Source organism: Hypanus sabinus, chromosome 11 (genome assembly GCF_030144855.1).
Source record: "Hypanus sabinus isolate sHypSab1 chromosome 11, sHypSab1.hap1, whole genome shotgun sequence".
Lineage (NCBI taxonomy): Eukaryota > Metazoa > Chordata > Chondrichthyes > Myliobatiformes > Dasyatidae > Hypanus > Hypanus sabinus.
In genome coordinates, this window is record NC_082716.1 from 4,785,401 (window position 1) to 4,806,328 (window position 20,928).

General features: G+C 46.2%; 1 protein-coding gene across 3 annotated transcripts in view; it reads left to right on the top strand.

The window, feature by feature from the left end:
* Positions 1-2,066: 2,066 nt before the first annotated feature.
* bcl10 (BCL10 immune signaling adaptor) overlaps positions 2,067-20,928 on the top strand; it is a 44,798-nt gene continuing 25,936 nt past the window's right edge. Inside the window, exon 1 of one of the 3 annotated variants that reach the window (XM_059983716.1) lies at positions 2,067-2,415. Coding sequence is in view for 1 of the 3 variants with exons in the window: in XM_059983715.1 (XP_059839698.1) it covers positions 2,365-2,415 (51 nt within the window). In the remaining 2 variants the exon portion in view is untranslated. The remainder of the gene's footprint in view (positions 2,416-20,928) is intronic. The other 2 variants (XM_059983714.1, XM_059983715.1) reach the window with 2 other exon arrangements.

Here is a 20,928-nt window from a genome sequence, read left to right on the forward strand (position 1 = left end):
GCCATTCATGCTATTGGGTTTCGCTTTGTAGGAAGGAATGTCTTTGCAGGAGAATGCTCTTTATTATGCCCCTGTAGAAAGTTCTTAGGATTTGGAGGCCCATACCAAACTTTCTCAACTGTCTGAGGTGAAAGAGGCGCTGTTGTGCCTTTTTCACCACACAGCTGGTGTGTATAGACCACGTGAGATCCTCTGTGATGTGGATACAGAGGAACTTAAAGCTGTTCACCCTCTCAACCCCAGATCCATTAATGTCAATAGGGGTTAGCCTGTCTCCATTCCTCCTGTAATCCACAACCAGCTCCTTTGTTTTTGCGACATTGAGGGAGAGATTGTTTTCTTGACACCACTGAGTCAGGGATATGACTTCTTCCTTATTGTTTGAGATTAGGCCAATCAATGTAGTGTCGTTGGCAAATTTAATTAGCAGATTGGAGCTGAGGGTGGTGATACAGTCATGGTATATAGAGAGTAAAGGAAGCGATTTAGTACACAGCCCTGAGGGGCTCCTGTATTGAGAGTCAGAGGGGTGGAGGCGAGGGAGCCCACTCTTACCACCTGCTGGCAATCTGACAGGAAGTCCAGGATCCAGCTGCACAAGGCAGGGTGAAGGCAGAGGTCTCTGAGCTTCTTGTCGAGCCTGGATGGAATTATGGTGTTGAATGCTGAACTGTGGTCCAAGAACAGCATTCTCACATAAGCATCCCTCTTCTCCAGATGTGTAAGGATGGTGTGTAGAGCTGTTGTGTCATCTGTTGATCGGTTGTGTCGGTAGGTGAATTGTAGGGGGTCCAGTGTGGGTGGTAGCGAGCTGCAGGTGTAGTCCTTGACCAGCCTCTCAAAGCATTTGCTTATTATTGAGGTGAGTGCGACAGGACGCCAGTTGTTCAGGCTTGTTACCTTGGTCTTTCTGTGTGCAGGGACAATGGTGGATAATTTGGAGCAGGAGGGCACTCTACACTGGGAGAGGGAGAGATTAAAACTGTCTGTAAACACACCTGCCAGTGGTGCTGCGCACATCCTGAGTACCAGCCCTGGGAAGCCGTCTGGTCCTGCAGCCTTGCTTTGTGACTCCTAATAATTTTTATGCCTTGCACTGCACTGCTGCCACAGAACAACAAACTTCACCATGTGTCCCGTACGCCAGTGATAACAAACCTAATTCTGAAGTCATAAACACAAGAGATTCTGCAGAGTAGCACACACAAAATGCTGGAGGAACTCTGTAGGTCTCGGGAGGGGTATAGACGGCCAGGTGAGACTAAATAGTCAACATTTTGGGCTGAGACCCTTCATCGGGACTGGAAAGGAAGAGGAAAGAGCAGGGGGTGGGGGGGGGGGGCTGGGTTACTGGTAGGTTCCCTTTCCAGACCCGTTGAAGGGTCTTGGCCCTATACGTTGACTATTTCCCTCCATAGGGGAACTGCCTGACCTGCTGAGTTCCTCCTGATTCTGAAGGACAAAGTCTTCAAAAGGTGAAGGTGGTATCCATCAGTAAGGACCCCCATCACTCAGGACATGCCCTCTTCTCATTGCTACCATCCAGGAAGGAGGTACAGGAGCCTGAAGACCCACACTCAATGATTCAGGAACAGCTTCTTCCCTTCCACCATCAGATTTCTGAGCGGGCAATGAACCTGTCACGACTTTGCTCTCTCTTTTTGCATTACTTTTTAAAAAATATATTCATATTGTAATTTATAGTTTATAGTTTTTTGTGTATTGCACTGTACTGCAGCCGCAAAACAACAAATTTCACAACATATGTCAGGGATTTTAAACCTGATTCTGATTCCGGTTTGGAACCACCACTACTTCAGCATTTCCTGTCAGAGTCACCTTATATACTAGCGTCACTTTATGGACATATAATCAATCTATGTATATAAGCTAACTTGTGCATTTATATTTATGTATTTTTAAAATTATTATTGCGTTATTTATCTGATTGTGTTTTTGTGCTGCATCGGATCCAGAGGAACAATAATTTCGATCTCCTTTACGCGTGTGTACTGGAAATTAAACTAACTCGGGGTAGGCCGAAGGAACAACTTCCGTGTTGTAAAGATCTCTCAGAAACTTTGAAGCCAATCAGGCGTCAGGGGGACCGCTGAAGGTGGTTGTGTGTGCTCGTCGCGCCTCGGCTCCCGAGCCTGAGCGCCGGGGTTCCCAGCCGGAGGTGGGCGTGTGATTGAGGGAGGTTCACCCCGCGTCAGTGCCGGGGACAGCCCTAAATCAGAGCGCAGGGAGGAAGCGGCTGGGACCGGCCGGAGCACGGCGGCTCGCCGCGGGCACCAGGGCGATCCCGGAGCGGCGGAGCGGGGGCCGGCTTCGGACCCCGTCCCAAACGGGTGGACCGGCCCGATGGATCCGGCCTCGCTCAGCGAGGACGAGATGGCCGAGATTAAGAAGGAAGTAAGTGGTGGCCTCGCCGTGTGTTGGTGGGGAGGGCTGGGTTGGAGATCGTCCCGTATCCGGAGCTGGGAAAGCCGGGCTCGGACCCACCCGGGACAGGGAAAGCCCGCAAAGATGACCGGAGCCAAATTAACCGGGGCAGAACCCCACAACCTGGGCCAGCCCAGAAATCAGAATCAGGTTTAGGATCACTGGCATATGTGGTGAAATTTGTTGTTTGAGGCGCGCAGGAGCCGAGGTAACTCAGCCCTCGACGTGGACCCAGGGAGACTGTGATGTGTTGGGCGTATGCTAGATAGAGTGGATGTGTCCTATGGAGGGGGGAGTCTAGGACCAGGGGGTACTGCCTCAGAGTAGAGGGACATCCATTTAGAACAGAGATGAGGAGGAATTGCTTTAGCCAGAGGGTGGTGAATCTGTGGAATTTATTGCCAAGCCATTGAGTATATACTAAGGGGAGGTTGATAGTTTATTGATTAATCGGGTGTCAAAAGTTACGGAGAGAGATATTAAATCAGCCGTGACGAAATGGCCTAATTCTGCTTATGGTCTCATGGTGTAAGGTAGATTGTGAGGTCAAGAACCTATCTTACTGTAATAAGGAATCGTTCAATAGAAGCTGTCTTTGAGCTGCCTGGTGGCTTTTGCATCTGCTGATCAATGGGAAGGGAAGAAGAGAGAATGTCGGGTGGGTGCGGCTTCTGACTATGCCAGCGCTTTGGGAAGTGTAGACCGAGTGGAGGGGAGGCTGGTTTTTGTGATGTGCAACTGCAGCACAACTTCCCAGCTGAGCGTGCCCACAACTCTGCAGTTTCTTGCAGTCGCGGGAAGAGCGTTACCAAGCTGTGATGCAGCCGGATAGCAGTCTGTCTGTGGTGCATCAGTAACAATTCATTAGGGTTGACGGTGACATGTGGTGTTAATTAAAACACAACTGTTCAAATGTATTATTTAAATATGTCACATGCATTGGAGAGGGCATTTGAATTTTAAGAATAGCCTGTGGAAGTGTGGTTGTTGGGGGCGGTATCTAACAAAGATAGAGTTATACAGTACGATTTCTGCCTCCTAAATATTATCTCAAGTTGGACAACAGCTTTAAACTTTTGTGTTCAAGTTGTGTAAGGGGTATCAGTGAATAGTTTGCTGAAAGGAAAATCTCATGTCAACAGGGTGCTGAAGGGGGCATTTACAACACTGGCCTTCGTCGGGGGTCTGCGTATAGGGTTGGGAAGTTACGTTACAGTTGTACAAGGTGTTGGAGAGGCTGGTTTTGGAGTACGGTTTGCAGTTTTGGTCACCCTGCTATAGGAAGATGTTTTTTAGACTAGAACGACTGCAGAAAAGATTTATCAGGATGTTCAAAGTAAATTTATACAACACTGACATTCATTTTCTTGTGGGCATTCACAGTAAATGCAAGGAAACAAAATAAATCAAACAAAATAATATAAATAAGTTAAGCAATAAATATTGAGAACATGAGATGTGAGTCCATAGATTTTGGGAACAGTTCATTGTTGGGGTGAGTGAGGTTATGAAGTGAAGAGCCTGATGTTTGAGGGGTAAGAACTGTTCATGAACCTGGTGGTGTGGGCCCTGAGGCTCCTGTACCTCCTTCCTGATGGTTGAAGGGTAAGAACTGTTCATGAACCTGGTGGTGTGGGCCCTGAGGCTCCTGTATCTCCTTCCTGATGGTCGAGGGGGTAAGAACTGTTCATGAACCTGGTGGTGTGGGCCCTGAGGCTCCTGTACCTCCTTCCTGATGGTTGAGGGGTAAGAACTGTTCCTGAACCTGGTGGTGTGGGCCCTGAGGCTCCTGTACCTCCTTCCTGATGGTTGAGGGGTAAGAACTGTTCCTGAACCTGGTGGTGTGGGCCCTGAGGCTCCTGTACCTCCTTCCTGATGGTCGAGGGGGTAAGAACTGTTCATGAACCTGGTGGTGTGGGCCCTGAGGCTCCTGTACCTCCTTCCTGATGGTTGAGGGGTAAGAACTGTTCCTGAACCTGGTGGTGTGGGCCCTGAGGCTCCTGTACCTCCTTCCTGATGGTTGAGGGGGTAAGAACTGTTCCTGAACATGGTGGTGTGGGCCCTGAGGCTCCTGTACCTCCTTCCTGATGGTTGAGGGGGTAAGAACTGTTCCTGAACCTGGTGGTGTGAGCCCTGAGGCTCCTGTACCTCCTTCCTGATGGTTGAGGGGTAAGAACTGTTCCTGAACCTGGTGGTGTGGGCCCTGAGGCTCCTGTACCTCCTTCCTGATGGTTGAGGGGGTAAGAACTGTTCCTGAACATGGTGGTGTGGGCCCTGAGGCTCCTGTACCTCCTTCCTGATGGTTGAGGGGGTAAGAACTGTTCCTGAACCTGGTGGTGTGAGCCCTGAGGCTCCTGTACCTCCTTCCTGATGGTTGAGGGGTAAGAACTGTTCCTGAACCTGGTTGTGTGGGCCCTGAGGCTCCTGTACCTCCTTCCTGATGGTTAAGAACTGTTCCTGAACCTGGTGGTGTGGGCCCTGAGGCTCCTGTACCTCCTTCCTGATGGTTGAGGGGGTAAGAACTGTTCCTGAACCTGGTGGTGTGGGCCCTGAGGCTCCTGGTGCCAGCAGTGAGAAGAGAGCCTGGCCTGGATGCTGGGGGTCCGCGATGATGTTTGCTGGGGGTCTGCGATGATGAACGCTGCTTTCCGTGTGGATATAGTCAATAGTGGGGATGTTAGTGAGAAGAGAGCCTGGCCTGGATGCTGGGGGTCCGCGATGATGTTTGCTGGGGGTCTGCGATGATGGACGCTGCTTTCCATGTGGAGATACTCAATAGTGGGGATGTTAGTGAGAAGGGAGCCTGGCCTGGACGCTGGGGGTCCGCGATGATGGACGCTGGGGGTCCGCGGTGATGGACGCTGGGGGTCCGCGGTGATGGACGCTGGGGGTCCGCGGTGATGGACGCTGGGGGTCTGCGATGATGGACGCTGCTTTCCGTGTGGAGATACTCTAAGGTACCCGTGATGGGTGATGTTGCCTGAACAAGGAGAGGTTGCGCAGGGTTTTATTCCCTGGAATGTAAGGGATTGAGAGGTGACTTGACAGAGGTATAAAAAATCATGAAAGGTGCAGCCATGGTGAAAGCAGATAGTCTCTTTCCCCAGGGAGGAGATGCTAAAAAAACAAGAGGGCAGAGGTCTAAGGTCAGAGACGAGGGGTTTAAAAAGGACATCAGGGGCAGCTTCTTCACACAAAGTGTGGAGCGTATTTGGATTGAGAGGCTAGAAATGGTGGTTAAGGAGGTCTACTAGCTACATTTAAACCCCATCCAGATCAGTACATGGACAGGAGAGGATAAGCGGGCAAGTGGGACTAGCTCTCTAGGTAACACAGTTAGCATGGATGAGATGGACCGAAAGGCCTGTTTCTGTGCTCTGGACTCTAAAGCAGGCATTCCCAACCTTGGGGTCTATGGAGTCCTTGATTAATGGTAAGGCTTATTAGCATAAAAAGGCTGGGAACCTCTGCTCTAAAGGAATATTTTAACATTTTAACAACTGTAGAGTCACAGAAAAGTACAGCATAGAAACAGACCCTTCAGCCCATCTAGACAACACCAAAGCTATCCCTACCTACTGCCTACTCCCACTAGGACCATAGCCCTCCATACACCTACATCCATGTACCTATCCAGACTTCTCTTAAACATTGCTGGCAGCTCATTCCACACTCTCACGACCCTCTAAGTAAAGAAGTTTCCCGTCATATTGCCCTTAAGCATTTCACCTTTCACCCTTAACCCATGACCTCTGGATGTTATCCCACCCAGCCTGCTTGCATTTACCCTATTTGTACCCTCATACCCCCATCAAATCTCTCAGTCTTCTACGATCTGAAGAATACAGTTCTAACCTGTTCAATCTTTCCTTATAACTCAGGTCCTCCAGACCTGGCAACATCCTCGTAAGTTTTCTCTGTAGCCTTTCAACCTTGTTTATATCTTTCCTTGAATGAAAAAGAAAGATGTGTGGACATGTAAGGTGAACTAATTCATTAGATTTTGGATTAGTAAAGGTCAGGTTTTGTTATCAGAAGGCAGGGAGTTAAAATTTATTTAGTTAACTGAGTGATCATGGAATGAGCAGCTGGTGTCTTTATTGAAGACTGTGCGTGGGAACAGAGTGGCGCAGTCACTGCCTCACAGCACCAGAGAATCAGGTTCGATGCCCAGCCTGTGGAAAGTTTCCCATGATACAAAGACGTACGAGTAATTAGTAATTAAGTTGGAGTAAGGGGGAGGGGGAAGAGGCCAGGAGTAAGGGGGGGGGGGGGGTAAGTAGAATCATAGAGTTAAAAAGTTCAAAGTACATATATGTCACCATATACAAACCTGAGGTTCATTTTCTTGTGGGCATACTAAATAAATCCATAATGGGATAATAACCATAATAGAATCGATGAGCATAATCACCAACTTAAGTATTCAACCAGAGTGCAACTACAAAAAGAAAGAAATAATAATATTAAATATCAAGAACGTGAGATGAAGAGTCCTTGAAAGTGAGTCTGCTGCTTGTTGGAACATTTCAATGATGGGGCGAGTGAAGTTATACAGCATGGAAACAGGCCCTTTGGCCCAACTCAGCCATGCTGCCCATGGCATCCTCCACTCTCTGACATCTCCCCTATACTCTCCTCCATTCACCTTAAACTGATGTCCTCTGGTATTGGTCATTGAGGCCCTGTAAAAAGACACTGGTTATCCTCTTGATCTATGCCTGTTATACACCTCTATCAAGTCGCCCTCATCCTCCTTCACTCCAAAGAGAAAAACCCTAGCTCACTTAACCTATCCTCATAAGACATACCCTCTAATCCAGGCAGTATCCCAGCAAATCTCCTCTGCCACCTCTCTACAACCTTCCTATAATGTGACCAGAACTTCAAGAGTGGTCTAACCAGGGTGTTGTAGAGCTGCAATGTGACCTCGCAGCTCTTGAATTCATTTCCTTGATTATTGAAGCAACACACCACGTGCCTTAACAACCCTATCAACTTGTGCTGCAACTTTGAGGGATCTGTAGAGTTGAACCCTAAGGTTTCTCTGTTCCCCCACACTCTGCCTTCAAGTTTCAACTTCTAAAAGTGAATCATTTCACACTTCTCTGGGCTGAACTGCATCTGTTAATTCTCATTTTAGCTCTGCATCCTATCAATGTCATGTTGTAATCTATGACAGCCTTCCACATTGTCCACAACATCTCCAACTTTTACGTTAACTCACCCAGTTGTGTTTTAAATACAAGCCTGACGCCTCTGGATTCTGATTATGAACCTGCCCTGAACGTCTTTGATCTTCTTTCCTCTCACCTTAAACGCCTGTCCTGTAACATTTGATATTTTCACTCTGGGTAACAGGTGGCATGAAATTTGTTGTTTTGTGGCTGCAATACAATGCAATACATAAAATATGCTATAAATTACAGCAAGATATGTATTTGTATATTATATATCATCCCTACCGTAAGTAATGTGGAAGGAACTGTCCCAGGGAGAGCCTGCAAACTCCACACAGATAGTGGTGGAGTTTGGACTGAACCTGGGTCTCTACCCGCTGTGCCATTTTTCTCCCACACACAGTCTTCAGTAGCGATACCAGTGGTTTGTTCCACACTCAGTCAATAAGATAAATTTTAATTCCATGCCTACTGTGACAGGATATGAATCCTTATTAATCCTGATCTCTGCAGTCAGGTTGTGTTCACAGGTTCAGACTTTTCCTGTGCCGACAAGCTCCTATACCTCCTCCATGATGGTAGCAATGAGAAGAGGGCATGTCCTGGGTGGTGACATCTCCTTTTGAAGATGTCCTTAGTACTCGGGAGACTGGTGTCCATGGTAGAGCTGGCTGGGTTTACAGCTTTCTGCATCTTTTTCCAATCCTGTGCAGTGGCCCCTCTGTGCCAGATGGTGATGTAACCAGTTAGAATGCTCTCCACGGTGCATCTGTAGAAATCTGCTAGAGTCTTTGGTGACATACCAAATCTCCTCAAACTCAAATTATAGCCACTGTCATGCCTTCTTTGAAATTGCATCAATATGTTGGACCCAGGATAGATCTTCAGAGATGTTGACACCCAGGAACTTGAAGCTGCTGATCCCTCAATGTAGTCCGGTGTGTGTTCCCTCGACTTCCTCTTCCTGAAGTCCACAATCAATTCCTAGGTCTTATTGAAATTGAGTGCAAGGTGGTTGTGACACCACTCGACCAGCACTTTGGTCGTTTACACAAGGTTTCATTGCTGTACCCCTCTGTCACCATTTGAGATTCTGCTGACAACAGTTGTGTCATTGGTGAATTTATAGATAAGAAAACCACACAGCCACGAGTGCAGAGAGAATAGAGCAGTGGGCTAAGCTGGTATCCTTGGGGTGCACAAGTGCTGATTGTAGACAAGAAGGAGATTCTGACTGTCTACCCAAAATATGCCTCATGATCTGAGAAACCTCTATCAGATGCTGCCTCAGCCTCTGGCACTCTAAGCTTCTTTAACCTTTCCCTTGTATTTCATGCCTTCTAATGCAGTAACATTCCGGTGAACCACGGAATCTTCTGCAATGTCTCCACATTCTTCTAGAGCAACCAGAACTGCATGCAATTCTCTAACCAAAGTTTTATACAACTGCAGCATGACATCCCTCAATATCCCAACCAATGAAGTCAAGTCTGCCACTTTTACCACCCTATCTTCTTGCACAGGTGACAGAGTGAAGGTACATCTCTACTAAAGGAGGTGTAAGGTGCTTCTTCCCTGCACTGGCCTGCAGGTTACCCCTGGGCAAAGTGTAGCACCTGCTTAGCCCCCGATCATGTTCACTTGAAGCTGTGGGAACTGGTGGTGGATGGTTGTATGAGCTGCTGATGCAGATCACAAGTACTGGTTATGTGACCACAGATGCCATGCAAACAATCTCTGAAGAGTATTGGTACTGGATGAGTTCACCCATCTTGTAAAGACACGGCCCAAAAGAAAGCAATGGCAAACCACTTCTGTAGATAAAGTTGCCAAGGACAGTCGTGGTCATGGAAAGACCAAGATTGCTCACGTCAAACGACATGGCATATAAGTTGATGATATCTACTTGAATGGCCACTTCTAGTGAACTGTGAACTATGACTTAAAGATTCCTCTGTAGATTACTGACGTAGTAGGGAGAATGAAAATCCAGCTGAGTGTTCTGACGCCAACCACCTCTCAGTCAACGTCAGCAAAACCGAGGAGCTGATTATCGAGTTCAGGAGGGGGAAACTGGTGGTCCATAAGCCAGTCGTCATCAGGGAATGATTGAAGCACTGGGCTGAATCAAAAAGGTCGGCTACAGGCTGAATCAGGGCAGTGGGGTCCCAGAGCATGTCGAAGAGACCAAACCCAATATGTGGACAATGGTTTAGGCGCCCAGCCAGACTGGGAAGGTCAGGGTGTCGGTGCCCGAGGCGAGGGTTGGGCCGGCTCTGCTGGCCGAAGGGTCAGGGGACAAACTTTCTTTCGTAGACTTCAGTTCAGAAAGCTATCTGCTTGCGTTTACTGTTTGCATAATTTGTTTTAATTTTCTCTCTGTGCATTGGGTGTCTGATAGCTTTCTCTACTTCTGTTTTTTTTGGTTTTCAGTGTTTTGTGGCTGCCTGATGGGAGATGAATCTCAAGGTTCTATAATGTATACATACTTTGATAATAAATGTACTTTGAATGTTAATACCAGACAATCTGTCCTAGGACCAGCCAGTAGGCGCCATGAAAAAAATGTCAAGACAGCTCCCCTATTTCCTTAGAAGTGTGCGGTAGTCAGCTTGTCATGTAAAACTTTGATGAACTTCTATAGATGCACTGTGGAGAGTATGCTGACTGGTTGTATCAAGGCTTGGAATGGACACGCCAATATCCAAGAACAGGAAAGCCTACAAAAAGTAGTGGATGCAGCCCAGTCCATCAGAGGCAAAGTCCTCCCCACCACTGAGCACATCTACAAGGGGCACTGATTCAGGAAAGCAGCAACCATGGAGCCCAGCAGGTTTATTACCCCTCAACCATCAGGTTCCTGAACCAGCATGGATAACTCCACTCATCACAACTTGAACTGACTCCACAACCTACAGACTCGCTTTTGAGGACTCTACAACTCGTGTTCTCAGTATTTTCTGTCTATCTATTAATTATTTAAGCAGTTTGTCTTCGTTTGCACACTGGTTGCTTGTCAGTCTTTGTGTATAGTTTTTCATTGATTATGTTGTATTTCTGTGTTCTATCAGATTCATGTTTAATATTGGAAGTATACAAGACATAGGAGCAGAATGAGGCCATTCAGCCCATCGAGTCTGCTCTGCCATTCAATCACAACTGATTCTTTTTCCCTCTCCTCAACTCCAGTTCCCAGCCTTCTCCCTGTAACCTTTGATGCCATGTCTGATCAAGAAACTATCAATCCCTGCCTTAAACACACCCAAAGATCTGATATACCCAACGACCTGACTTTCACAGCTGCATGTGGCAACAAATTCCACAAATTCACCACCCTTTGGCTAAAGAAATTTCTCCACATCTCTGTTTGGAAAGGGCGCCCCTCTATCCTGAGGCTGTGCCCTCTTGTCCTAGACTCTCCCACCCTGGGAAACATCCTTTCCACATCTACTCTGTCTAGACCTTTCAATATTCAAAAGGTTTCAATGAGATTCCCCCTCATTCTTCTGAATTCCAGTGGATACAGACTCATATGCCGTTAAATCTGTTGTTTTGTATCAGCAGTACATTGCAATACATCATGAAAACACAGTAAATTACAATAAAAACAACAGTAAATAACCACAAGAAAAAGAAACTCAGGGTAGTATATTGTGGCATCAATATATGTAATAAGTCTGTTACTAAATGCACTTTGAACTTTGAGCTAGCTACTGTTAAATCCATTGACAACTTCTCCATAACTCCACTAAACCCTATTCTCTGCAAACATATGATAAGAAGTTGTATGAAAAGGCCAGCTAGGTTAGGGCTTAATTTCCTGGAGCATAGGAGAATAGTCATAGAATGCTACAACACAGGAACAGGCCCTTCAGCCCATTTAGTCCATGCCGGACTGTCATTCTGCCTAGTCCCAATGACCTGCACCAGGATCATAGCCCTCCATACTCCTCCCATCCTTGCAGTTAGCTAAACTTCTCTTAAATGCTGAAATTGAACCCACAACCACCACTTCCTTTGGCAGCTTGTTCCACACTCACCCCACCCTTTGAGTGAAGAAGTTCCCCATCATTATTCCCCTTATAAAGATTTCACCTTTCACACTTAACCCATAACCTCTTGCCTCACCCAACCTCAGTGGAAAAAGTTTGCTTACATTTATCCTGTCTGTGCCCCTGATAATCTTATATACTTCTATCAAATCTCCTACGTCCCAGGGAATAAAGTCTGAATATCGACACACTCAAACTCACCTCCTTAAGCTCTCTGGATTCACTGAATGATTTAATCTGCTACTTGGCAACGTCTGAAAAGAAATGGGGGGAAAAAAGAAGTCCCTGGATGCTGAAAAATAGCCAGTAAAATCCACCCCCCACCCTGCTCATGGACAGCTTGTCCCACTCCCATGAGGGAGAAAGCTCCGTAGCACCCACGTCGGGACCAGCAGACTCAAAACCGTTACTTTCCCCAAGCAGTGAGGCTGATCAACACCTCCACCCAGTTCCACACCCCCAACCACCACTACTTTATCATTTCCTGCCAGTCACCTTATGTACAGACACTCCTGTGCCTAGCGTCACTTTATGGGCATACAATCAATCTATGGAGATAAGCTATCTTAAGTAGTTATGTTTATTGTGTTTTTTATATTATTATTATTATTGTGTTATTTCTCTTTTGTGTGTTTCTTTTGTGCTGCATCAAATCTGGAGTAACAATTCTTCTTTACACGTGTACTGGAAATGACATTAAATTATCTTGAATCTGCTCAATCTCCATCAGTACAGGTGTACCACAAGGCTGCATGCTTATCCCTCGCTCTACTCGCTTTGCACTTATGACTGTGGCCAAGCACAGCTCCATTGCCATTTTTAAGTCTGCTGATGACTCACTGTTGTAGGCTGAATCAAAAGTGGTGATGCATCAGCATATGGGAGGGAAATTGAAAATCTGGCTGAGTGGTGCCACGACAATAACAGCTTACTCAATGTCAGCAGGACCAAGCAGCTCATTATTGACTTCAGGAGAAGGAAACCAGAGGTCCATGAGCCAGTCCTCTTCAGAGATAGGGAGGGTCAACAATTTTAAATTCCTCGATCCATTTTGGAGGATCTGTCCTGGGCTCAGCATGAAAGTGCAAACAGGACAAAAGCATGGCAGCACTTCTACTTCCTTTGGAGTTTGTGAACATTCGGCATGACATCTAAAACTTTGACAATCTTCTATTGATGTGTGGTGGAGAGTATCGACTGGTTGCATCACAACCTAGTATGGAAACACCAAAGCCCTTGAATGGAAAATCCTTCAAAAAGTACTGGATGCAATCCATTACAGCAGGGTAAAGCCTTCCTGTGTGAGCACATCTACACGGAGTGTTGTCACTGGAAAGCAGCATCCTTTATCAGGGGCCTCACTAACCAGGCCATTCTCTCTTCCCACTGCTGCCATCAGGAAGGAGGTACAGGAGCCTCAGGACCCACACCACCAGGTTCAGGAACAGTTATCACCCCTCAACCATCAGGCTCCTGAACCGGTGTGGATACAAGTTTACTCAACATCACTTGCCACACCATTGAAATGTTTCATCAACCAACGGATTCACTTTCAAGGACTCTTCATCTCATGTTCTCAATATATATTGATTGATTATTTATTTATTTATTTATTTATTTATTATTGTTATTTCTTATTTTAATATTTGCAGTTTATTATCTTCTGCATGCTGGTTGGATGCCCAGGTTGGAGCAGTCCTTCATTGATTCTGTTAGGTTATTATTCTATTATAAATTATTAAGTAGTAGGCCTCCGTCAGTCTCATGAGACCATGGATTTGCACCTTGGAAGGTTTCCAGGGCTCAGGCCTGGGCAGGGTTGTATGGGAGACCAGCAGTTGCCCAAGCTGCAAGTCTCCCCTCTCCACGCCACCGATGTTGTCCATTAGGACCTATCCAGCTTGGCACCGGTGTTGTCGTAGAGCAATGTGTGGTTATTTATTGTGAGCAATTTATTGAGTATGCCCACAAGAAAATGAATCTCTGTGTTGTATCTGGTGGCATAAATGTACTTTAAAGACTCACAGTGAATGGCAGGGCCATGGGTAGTGTTGTAGAACAGAGGGGCCTTGGAGAACAGGTCAAGTTAAGTCGAGTTTATTGTTATTTAACTATGTGTATGTATATAACATACACATATTATATGTGTATGTATGTAATGCTTATAGAAATGAGACAAGGTTTCTCCGAACCAGGTGTAAAGCTCAGTAACTCATAACATGCAGTAACTTTTGAAGCTAAGGATAAAATCTACAGATGAAACACACATAAATAACAAACTAAAGTGCATTAATATTAAATATTATAAGGTACGGAATGGATTAACCAGTGACATTTTGAATATGTTGTAGCAGGGAGTTCAGAAGCCTAATGGCCTGAGGGAAGAAACTATTTCCCATCCTGACTGTCCCTGTCTTTAATCATTGAAGTCTCCCACCTTGATGGTAGAAATTCAGAGGATGCTGGATGGATGGGTGGGATCCTTAATAATACTAAGGGCTCTGCATTCACAGTGCTCCTGATAAATGCCCCCGCTGGATAGTAGGGAGACCCCTATGATCCTCTCAGCTGTTCTCACAGTCCTTTGTAGGGAGTTCCAGTCCGATGCTCGACTGCTCCCAGACCAGATGGAGATGTAACTTGTCAATGATGCCCCTGTAAAACACAGTAAGATGGGTGTAGGGGCAGGGTGGAGCTTTGCTAGCCTCAGTCTTCTCAGGAAGACTGTGCCTTCTTGTTCTGGAGGTATAAAAGTAAATGTCACCGTGAAAGTGGGGCCATTGATAAAGAAAGCTTTTGGCTTTTTGCGAACATTCTGTGATTCATGCACGACAAAGGCTTAATAAAACTCCGGTTAGGCCACACCTGGAGCATTGCATACGGTTCTGGTCACCCAATATAGGAAAGATGTCAAGGCTTTGGGGAGGGAGCAGAAGAGGTTTACCAGGATGCTGCCTGAATTAGAGGACGTGCCGTAATGAGAGGCTGGATAGACTTGAGTTGTTTTCTCTGGAGTGGCAGGGGCTGAGGGGAGATCTGAAGGAGGTTTATAAGACTGTGAGAGGCAGGGATAGAGTAGACAGGCAGTATCTTTTTCCCATGGTTAAAATATCAAATACCATAGGGCTTGCATTTAAGGTGAGAGGGGATAATTTCAAAGGCAATGTGAGGGGCTAGTTTTTTCACACAGAGAGTGCTGGGTGCCTGGAATGTGCTGTCTGGGGTGGTGGTAGAGGCAGTGGCGTTAGGGGCTTAAAGAGCCATTTAAACGGCCACATGGATGTGAGGAAAATGGAAGGGTATGGGTATTGTGTAGGCAGAAGAGATTGGTTTAGATGGCTGTTTGATTGGATCGTCATAACATTGTGGGCTGAAGGGCCAGTTCCTGAGCTGCATTGTTCTCTGTTCTGATACTGACATCACTTGCAGCCTTTTTCCATTGTGATAATAATCTTTGTTTGAGTTCCTCCCAGCGAGGTGCCAGACCTAACACTTCCCACGTTTGCCAGGTTTTCCTGCAGTCACGTCACAGGGTCGTTATCACACCATGACTCCCACCTGTGGTCAGGATCTCGCATCGCTCCCCAACTCCTCCTCCTTCACCATCACTAATAAATGAACCCAAGTGCGCAGGTGCCCACGAGTGCGTACGTATGAGCATACTTGCGGGTGCAGGAATGCACGCAAAGATTCATTTAATATCAGAGTACGTATACATTATGCACCCTGAAATTAGTACTCTTCACAGACATCCACAAAACAAGAAACCCCGTAGAATGAATGTTAGAAATATCGAAGCCCCACAGCTCCCCTCCCTTCTCACAAGCAGCAGCCCCTCACTTGTGGCCGACCCCCACCATGCAAGTAGAAGCCCCAAAGAGTCCATCAAAACTGCAGTCCACTTCCATACCTCAGTCAGGCTGTCTCTCCCAGCGAGGGAGGTTGCTTTCCTGCAACATTCAGAGTGCAGACCAGCAGCTCACTGCTCTCATGTTACAATCTTCTGCTTCGCTACTCCAAGCACATCCCCTTCCCTGTCTCGAGGACCAGCAGGCTCTCACTCTCCGTTGAGAGAAAGTGCGTACGTGTGGGTAGTGTTGTGTGCACCTTCACGTGTGTGTGAGTTCATTCTTGTATGTATGTACTTGTGCTTCTGTGTGAAGTTCGGGGTCAGAGTCACAGAGCCCTTCGGCCCTACACTTCCTGCTGATCAAGATGCCCATCAAAGTTAGTCCTCTTTGTCAGCATTTAGCCCTTACACACTAAACCTTTTGAAACAAAGTTCAAAGTAAATTTATTAGCAAAGTACGTATATGTCATCATCTTCTACCCTGAGATTGATTTTCTTGTGGGCAAGAACAACACAATAGAATCAATGTAAAACTGTGACAGAGATGGACAAGCAACCAGTGTGCAAAAGGCATGTGTGGATACAGAAAGAAAAAAATGATAATAATAAATGAGCAATAGATACTAAGAAGACGAGGTTTAGAGTCCTTAAAATTAGTCCATAAATTGTGGACTGATTTCATTGTTGGGGTGAGTGAAGTAATCCTCACTGGTTTAGAAACCTGATGATTGTACCTGAGGCTCTTTTCCAATGGCAGCAGCGGGAAGAGAGCATGGCTTGGTTGGCAGGGGTCCCTGACGATGGATGTTGCTTCCCTGCGATAACTTCTCTGTGTAGATGTGCTCAACGGTGGGGCGGGCTTTTCCCACGATGGGCTGGGCCGTACCCACTACCTTTGTAAGCACTTGTGTTCAGGCCTGTGATGCACCGCGCATCCATAGAAGTTAGTCAGAGTTTTAGATAACCTCCTGAATCTTCACAGACTCCTGAGGGAGCAGAGGTCCTGCTGAGCTTGCTTTGTCATGGCACTTACTTGCTGGGCCCAGGACAGATCCCTCTGAAATGATAGCACTGAGGAATTGGAGTAAGTTCCTTTTAATTTTTTTCCCTCTCACTCTTAACCCCAGGCACTTTATCTTTGCCTGTCATAACTTTAAACATTTTTATAAGATCGCCCCTCATTCCACATTCCAAGGAAGAAAGACCCATCCTGGCCAACCTCTCCCTGTAATTCAGGCCCTCCAGTCCCAGCAACGTCCTCGCAAATCGTGTCTGCACCCTCCCCAGTTGAATCATATCTTTCCTATTCCAGGGTGACCAACACTGTACAGTACTCCAAGTGCAGCCTCACCAACGACTTGGTACAACTGCAACATCATGTCCCCACTTCTACACTCGGTGTCCTGACTCCCTGTCTACCCATCACACAGGCTGAATCCATCTAAGTTCAGATTCAGACCAGTCCAGATTCACATTTCTTTATCCCGTGTACATGGAAACATGCGGTGAAATGCATCGTTTGTGTTAACAACCAGCGTAACCTCAGGGTGTGCCGGGGACAGCCCGCGAGTGTTGCATGCCCACAATGCATGGCTGAACAGCCGAAGTGAAAACAACAGCAGAACGACCCCCGTCTCTCCCTCCCAGCCACACTGACAAGCCTCCCGCATCAGTCCTCAGCAATATCATTCATGCTGACGTTACTTTATGTGTTGTGTGTGTGAGTTATATGAACTGTGTAGTGCACCTCGATCCATTTGGTGATAAATGATATGTGCATATGGATGAGAAGCGATAAACCTTGGTCCAGAGGAACATTGTTTTCATTTAGTGGTGTGCATGTGTACGGTTGAATGACAATAAACTGAACTTGAAGTAGTTTAAGGAGGAACGCAGTAGCTTACTCATGCCTAGACTCTCAGCTGAGATCACAGGGAGTCTGAATAAGTGATGATGCTGTTCTTTGTCCAGGTGTAAAGGATATCATACACTCATTGGAGGCTTTATTGTGCACCTCCTGTACCTCATAAAATGGCCACGGAGTGTATGTTCGCGGTCTTCTGTTGTAGCCCATCCACTTCAAGAGGAAGTTAGATATGGCCCTTGTGGCTAAAGGGATCGGGGGTATGGAGCGAAAGCAGGTACAGGGTTCTGAGTTGGATGATCAGCCATGATCATACTGAATGGCGGTGCAGGCTGGAAGGGCCGAATGGCCTACTCCTGCACTTATTTTCTTTGTTTCTAAGGTTCGATGTGTTGTGCATTCAGAGATGTTACTCTGCACACCACCGTTGTAACTTGTGGTTATTTGAGTTACTGTCAGCTTGAACCAGTCTGGCCATTCTCTTCTGACCTCTCTCATTAACGAGTTACTTTTGTCCACATAACTGCTGCTCACTGGATGCTTTTTTGTTTTTTCACACTGTTCTCTGTAATCTCTAGAGACTGTTGTATGTAAAAACCCAAGAATATCAGCAGTTTCTGACTCTGTCTCCACATTCTGATGTTTGGTCTGAACAACAGCTGAACCTCTTATGTATGAAGTTGCTGCCACATGATTGGCTGATTAGATATTTGCCTTTACAAGCAGCTATACCTAGTAAAGTGGCCACTGAGTGTAGGTGTACTTATCGGGCAGCTGGTGTAACACTTTGCAACACCAGTGATCGGGGTCCAATTCCTATAGTTGCTTGCAAGGAGTCTGTTGGTTCTCCCCGTGACTCCAGTTTCCTCCCATTTTCCAAAGATGGGTGGGTTAGGATTGCAAGTTATGGGTGTGCTGTGTTGCTGCCGGAAGCATGGTGAAACCTGCGGGCTGCCCCAGCACACCCTCAGACTGAGGAAATGAAACGTTTCACTGTGTGTTTCAATGGACACGTGACAGATAAAGCTGACCTCTCTACCATCCCGGCTGTGTGTGTAGGGGTGTCCACACCACCAAAGTGTTTTATTGTAAGGAAAGGTTGTAAACCCACAGCAGGTGGAGAGAGAATTAACATTTCAGTGGTGCAGTGAGTAGAAACAATCCCAAACTCCAGCACTCTCTGTGTGGAGTTTGCACAATTCCCCTATGACCATGTGGGCTCCCCCCCCCCCCCCACACTGGGTGCTCCCATAAATAGTCAGCATGGACTCAGTGGCCCAGAATGGCCTCTTTCCATGTCCCTGTGACACTTTAACCAAGAAAGAAATATGACCATCAGACATAGGAGCAGAATTAGACCATTCAGCCTGCTAGGTCTGCTCCACCATTCCATCATATTTCCCCCCTCAACCCCTTTCTCCTGTCTTCTCCCCATAATATTTGATGCCCTGACAAATCAAAACTTTATACCTCTCCGCTTTAAATATACTCAATGACTTGGCCTCCAGAGACATCAGTGGCAATGAATTCCACAGATTCACCACCTCTGGATAAAGAAATCCCTCCTCATCTCTGTTCCCTCTATTCTGAGTCTGTGCCCTCTTGTCTTAGACAGCCCGAAGTAAAGGACGCATCATCTCCACATCCTCTCTATCCAGGCCTTTCAATATTTGACAGGTTTCAATAAGATCCCCTCTTCTTTTTTTGAAATCCGGCGAGTACTGGCTCAGAGCCATCAAACACTCCTTGTATGTTAAACCTTTTATTGAGTTTTCCTTGGGTACAGGGCCCCAGGAGCCTCACATTCACTCTGCTGCACTGTCACCGGCGAAGCAGAACACCCTTCTGTGAGTCAGAAGAGAGTTAGTTGAGTCAGCCAGGGCACAGATGGGGAGGAAGTGGAGGTGAAGGTGATACAATAGAAAGGGTGGGTGGAATCCATTTCTGGTGGTTAAAAATTAGTGAAGGAACTGAATAAAAGATCCACAAAAGCAGCTTGTTATGCTGAGGATTTACGAAGTCAGGTTGGCATGGAGAACTTACCCAGCCAAGAGAACGGAAGAAAAATATCAAAATTCAAAACAAGTTTATTGTCAAAGTATGTGTATGTCACCATATCCAGCCCTTAAAATAATTTTCTTACAAGTGGAACAAAGAAGTCCAATAGAATCAATGAAAAACTACAGACAGGTATTCACTGGATATATTTAAAGTGGATCTTGGTTAGTCAGAGTGTCAAAGGTTAAGGGGAGGAGGCAGAAAAATGGATCAGCCATGCAAATTTCACTCCACTCTTTAAGAAGGGAGGAAGGTAAAAGAGAGGGAATGATAGGCCAGGTAGCCTGACCTCAGTGGTTGGGAAAGTGTTGGAGTCTATTATTAAGGGTGAGGTTTCGGGGTACTTGGAGACTAATGATGAAATAAGTCTAAGTCAGCATGGTTTCTGTCAAGGGAAATCTTGCCTGACAGATCTGTTAGAGTTCTTTGAGGAAGTAACGAGCAGGATGGACAAAGGAGAGGCAGTGGATGTCATTTACTTGGATTTTCAGAAGGTGCCACACATGAGGCTGCTCAACAAGATAAAATCCTATGGAGTTACAGGAAAGATAGAGGAATGGCTGACAGGCAGGAGGCAGTGACTGGGAATAAAGGGGGGCCTTTTCTGGTTGGCTGCCAGAGACTAGTGGTGTTCCTCAGGGGTCAGTATTGGGACTGCTACTTTTCACGTTGTTTGTCAATGATTTGGATAATGGAATTGATGGCTTTGTGGGAAAGTTTGCAGATGATACAAAGATAGGTGGGGGGGTAGATAGTGCTGAGGAAGCAATGCGATTGCAGAAGGACTGAGACAAATTGGAAAAATGGGCAAAAAAGTGGCAGATGGAATAAAATGTTAGAAAATGTATGATAATGCATTTTGGTAAAAGGAACAATAGTGCAGACTATTTCTAAGTAGGGAGAAAATTCAAACATCAGAGGTGCAGAGGGACTTGGGAGTCCTTGTGCAAGACTCGCAGAAGGTTAATTTACAAGTTGAGTCTGTGGTAATGAAGGCAAATGCAATGTCGCCATTTATTTCAAGGGGAAAAGAATATAAAAGCAAGGCGATAATGCTGAGACTTTATAAGACACCAGTCAGGCTGCACTTGGAGTATCGTCAACAGTTTTGGGCCCCATATCTCCGAAAACACATGTCATTGGAGAGAGTCCAGAGGAGGGTCAGGTGGATTATTCCAGGAATGAAGGGGTTAACATAGAGGAACTTTGGTCCTGTACTCACTGGAATTTAGAGGAATGTGGGGGGATCTCATTGAAATCTACCGAATGTTGAAAGGACTTGATAAGATGGATGTGGACAGTAAGTTTCATATTGCTGGGTGGGGGCTGGGGGGGGGAGGAGGGTATCTAGGGCTAGAGGGCACAGCTTCAAAATTGAGGGGAGACAATTTAGTACACTAAATTGAAGATACTAAAAGCTTTTTTCAGTATATAAAGGAGAAAAGAGAGTTGAGGTAGATATAGGTCCAAAACACCTGG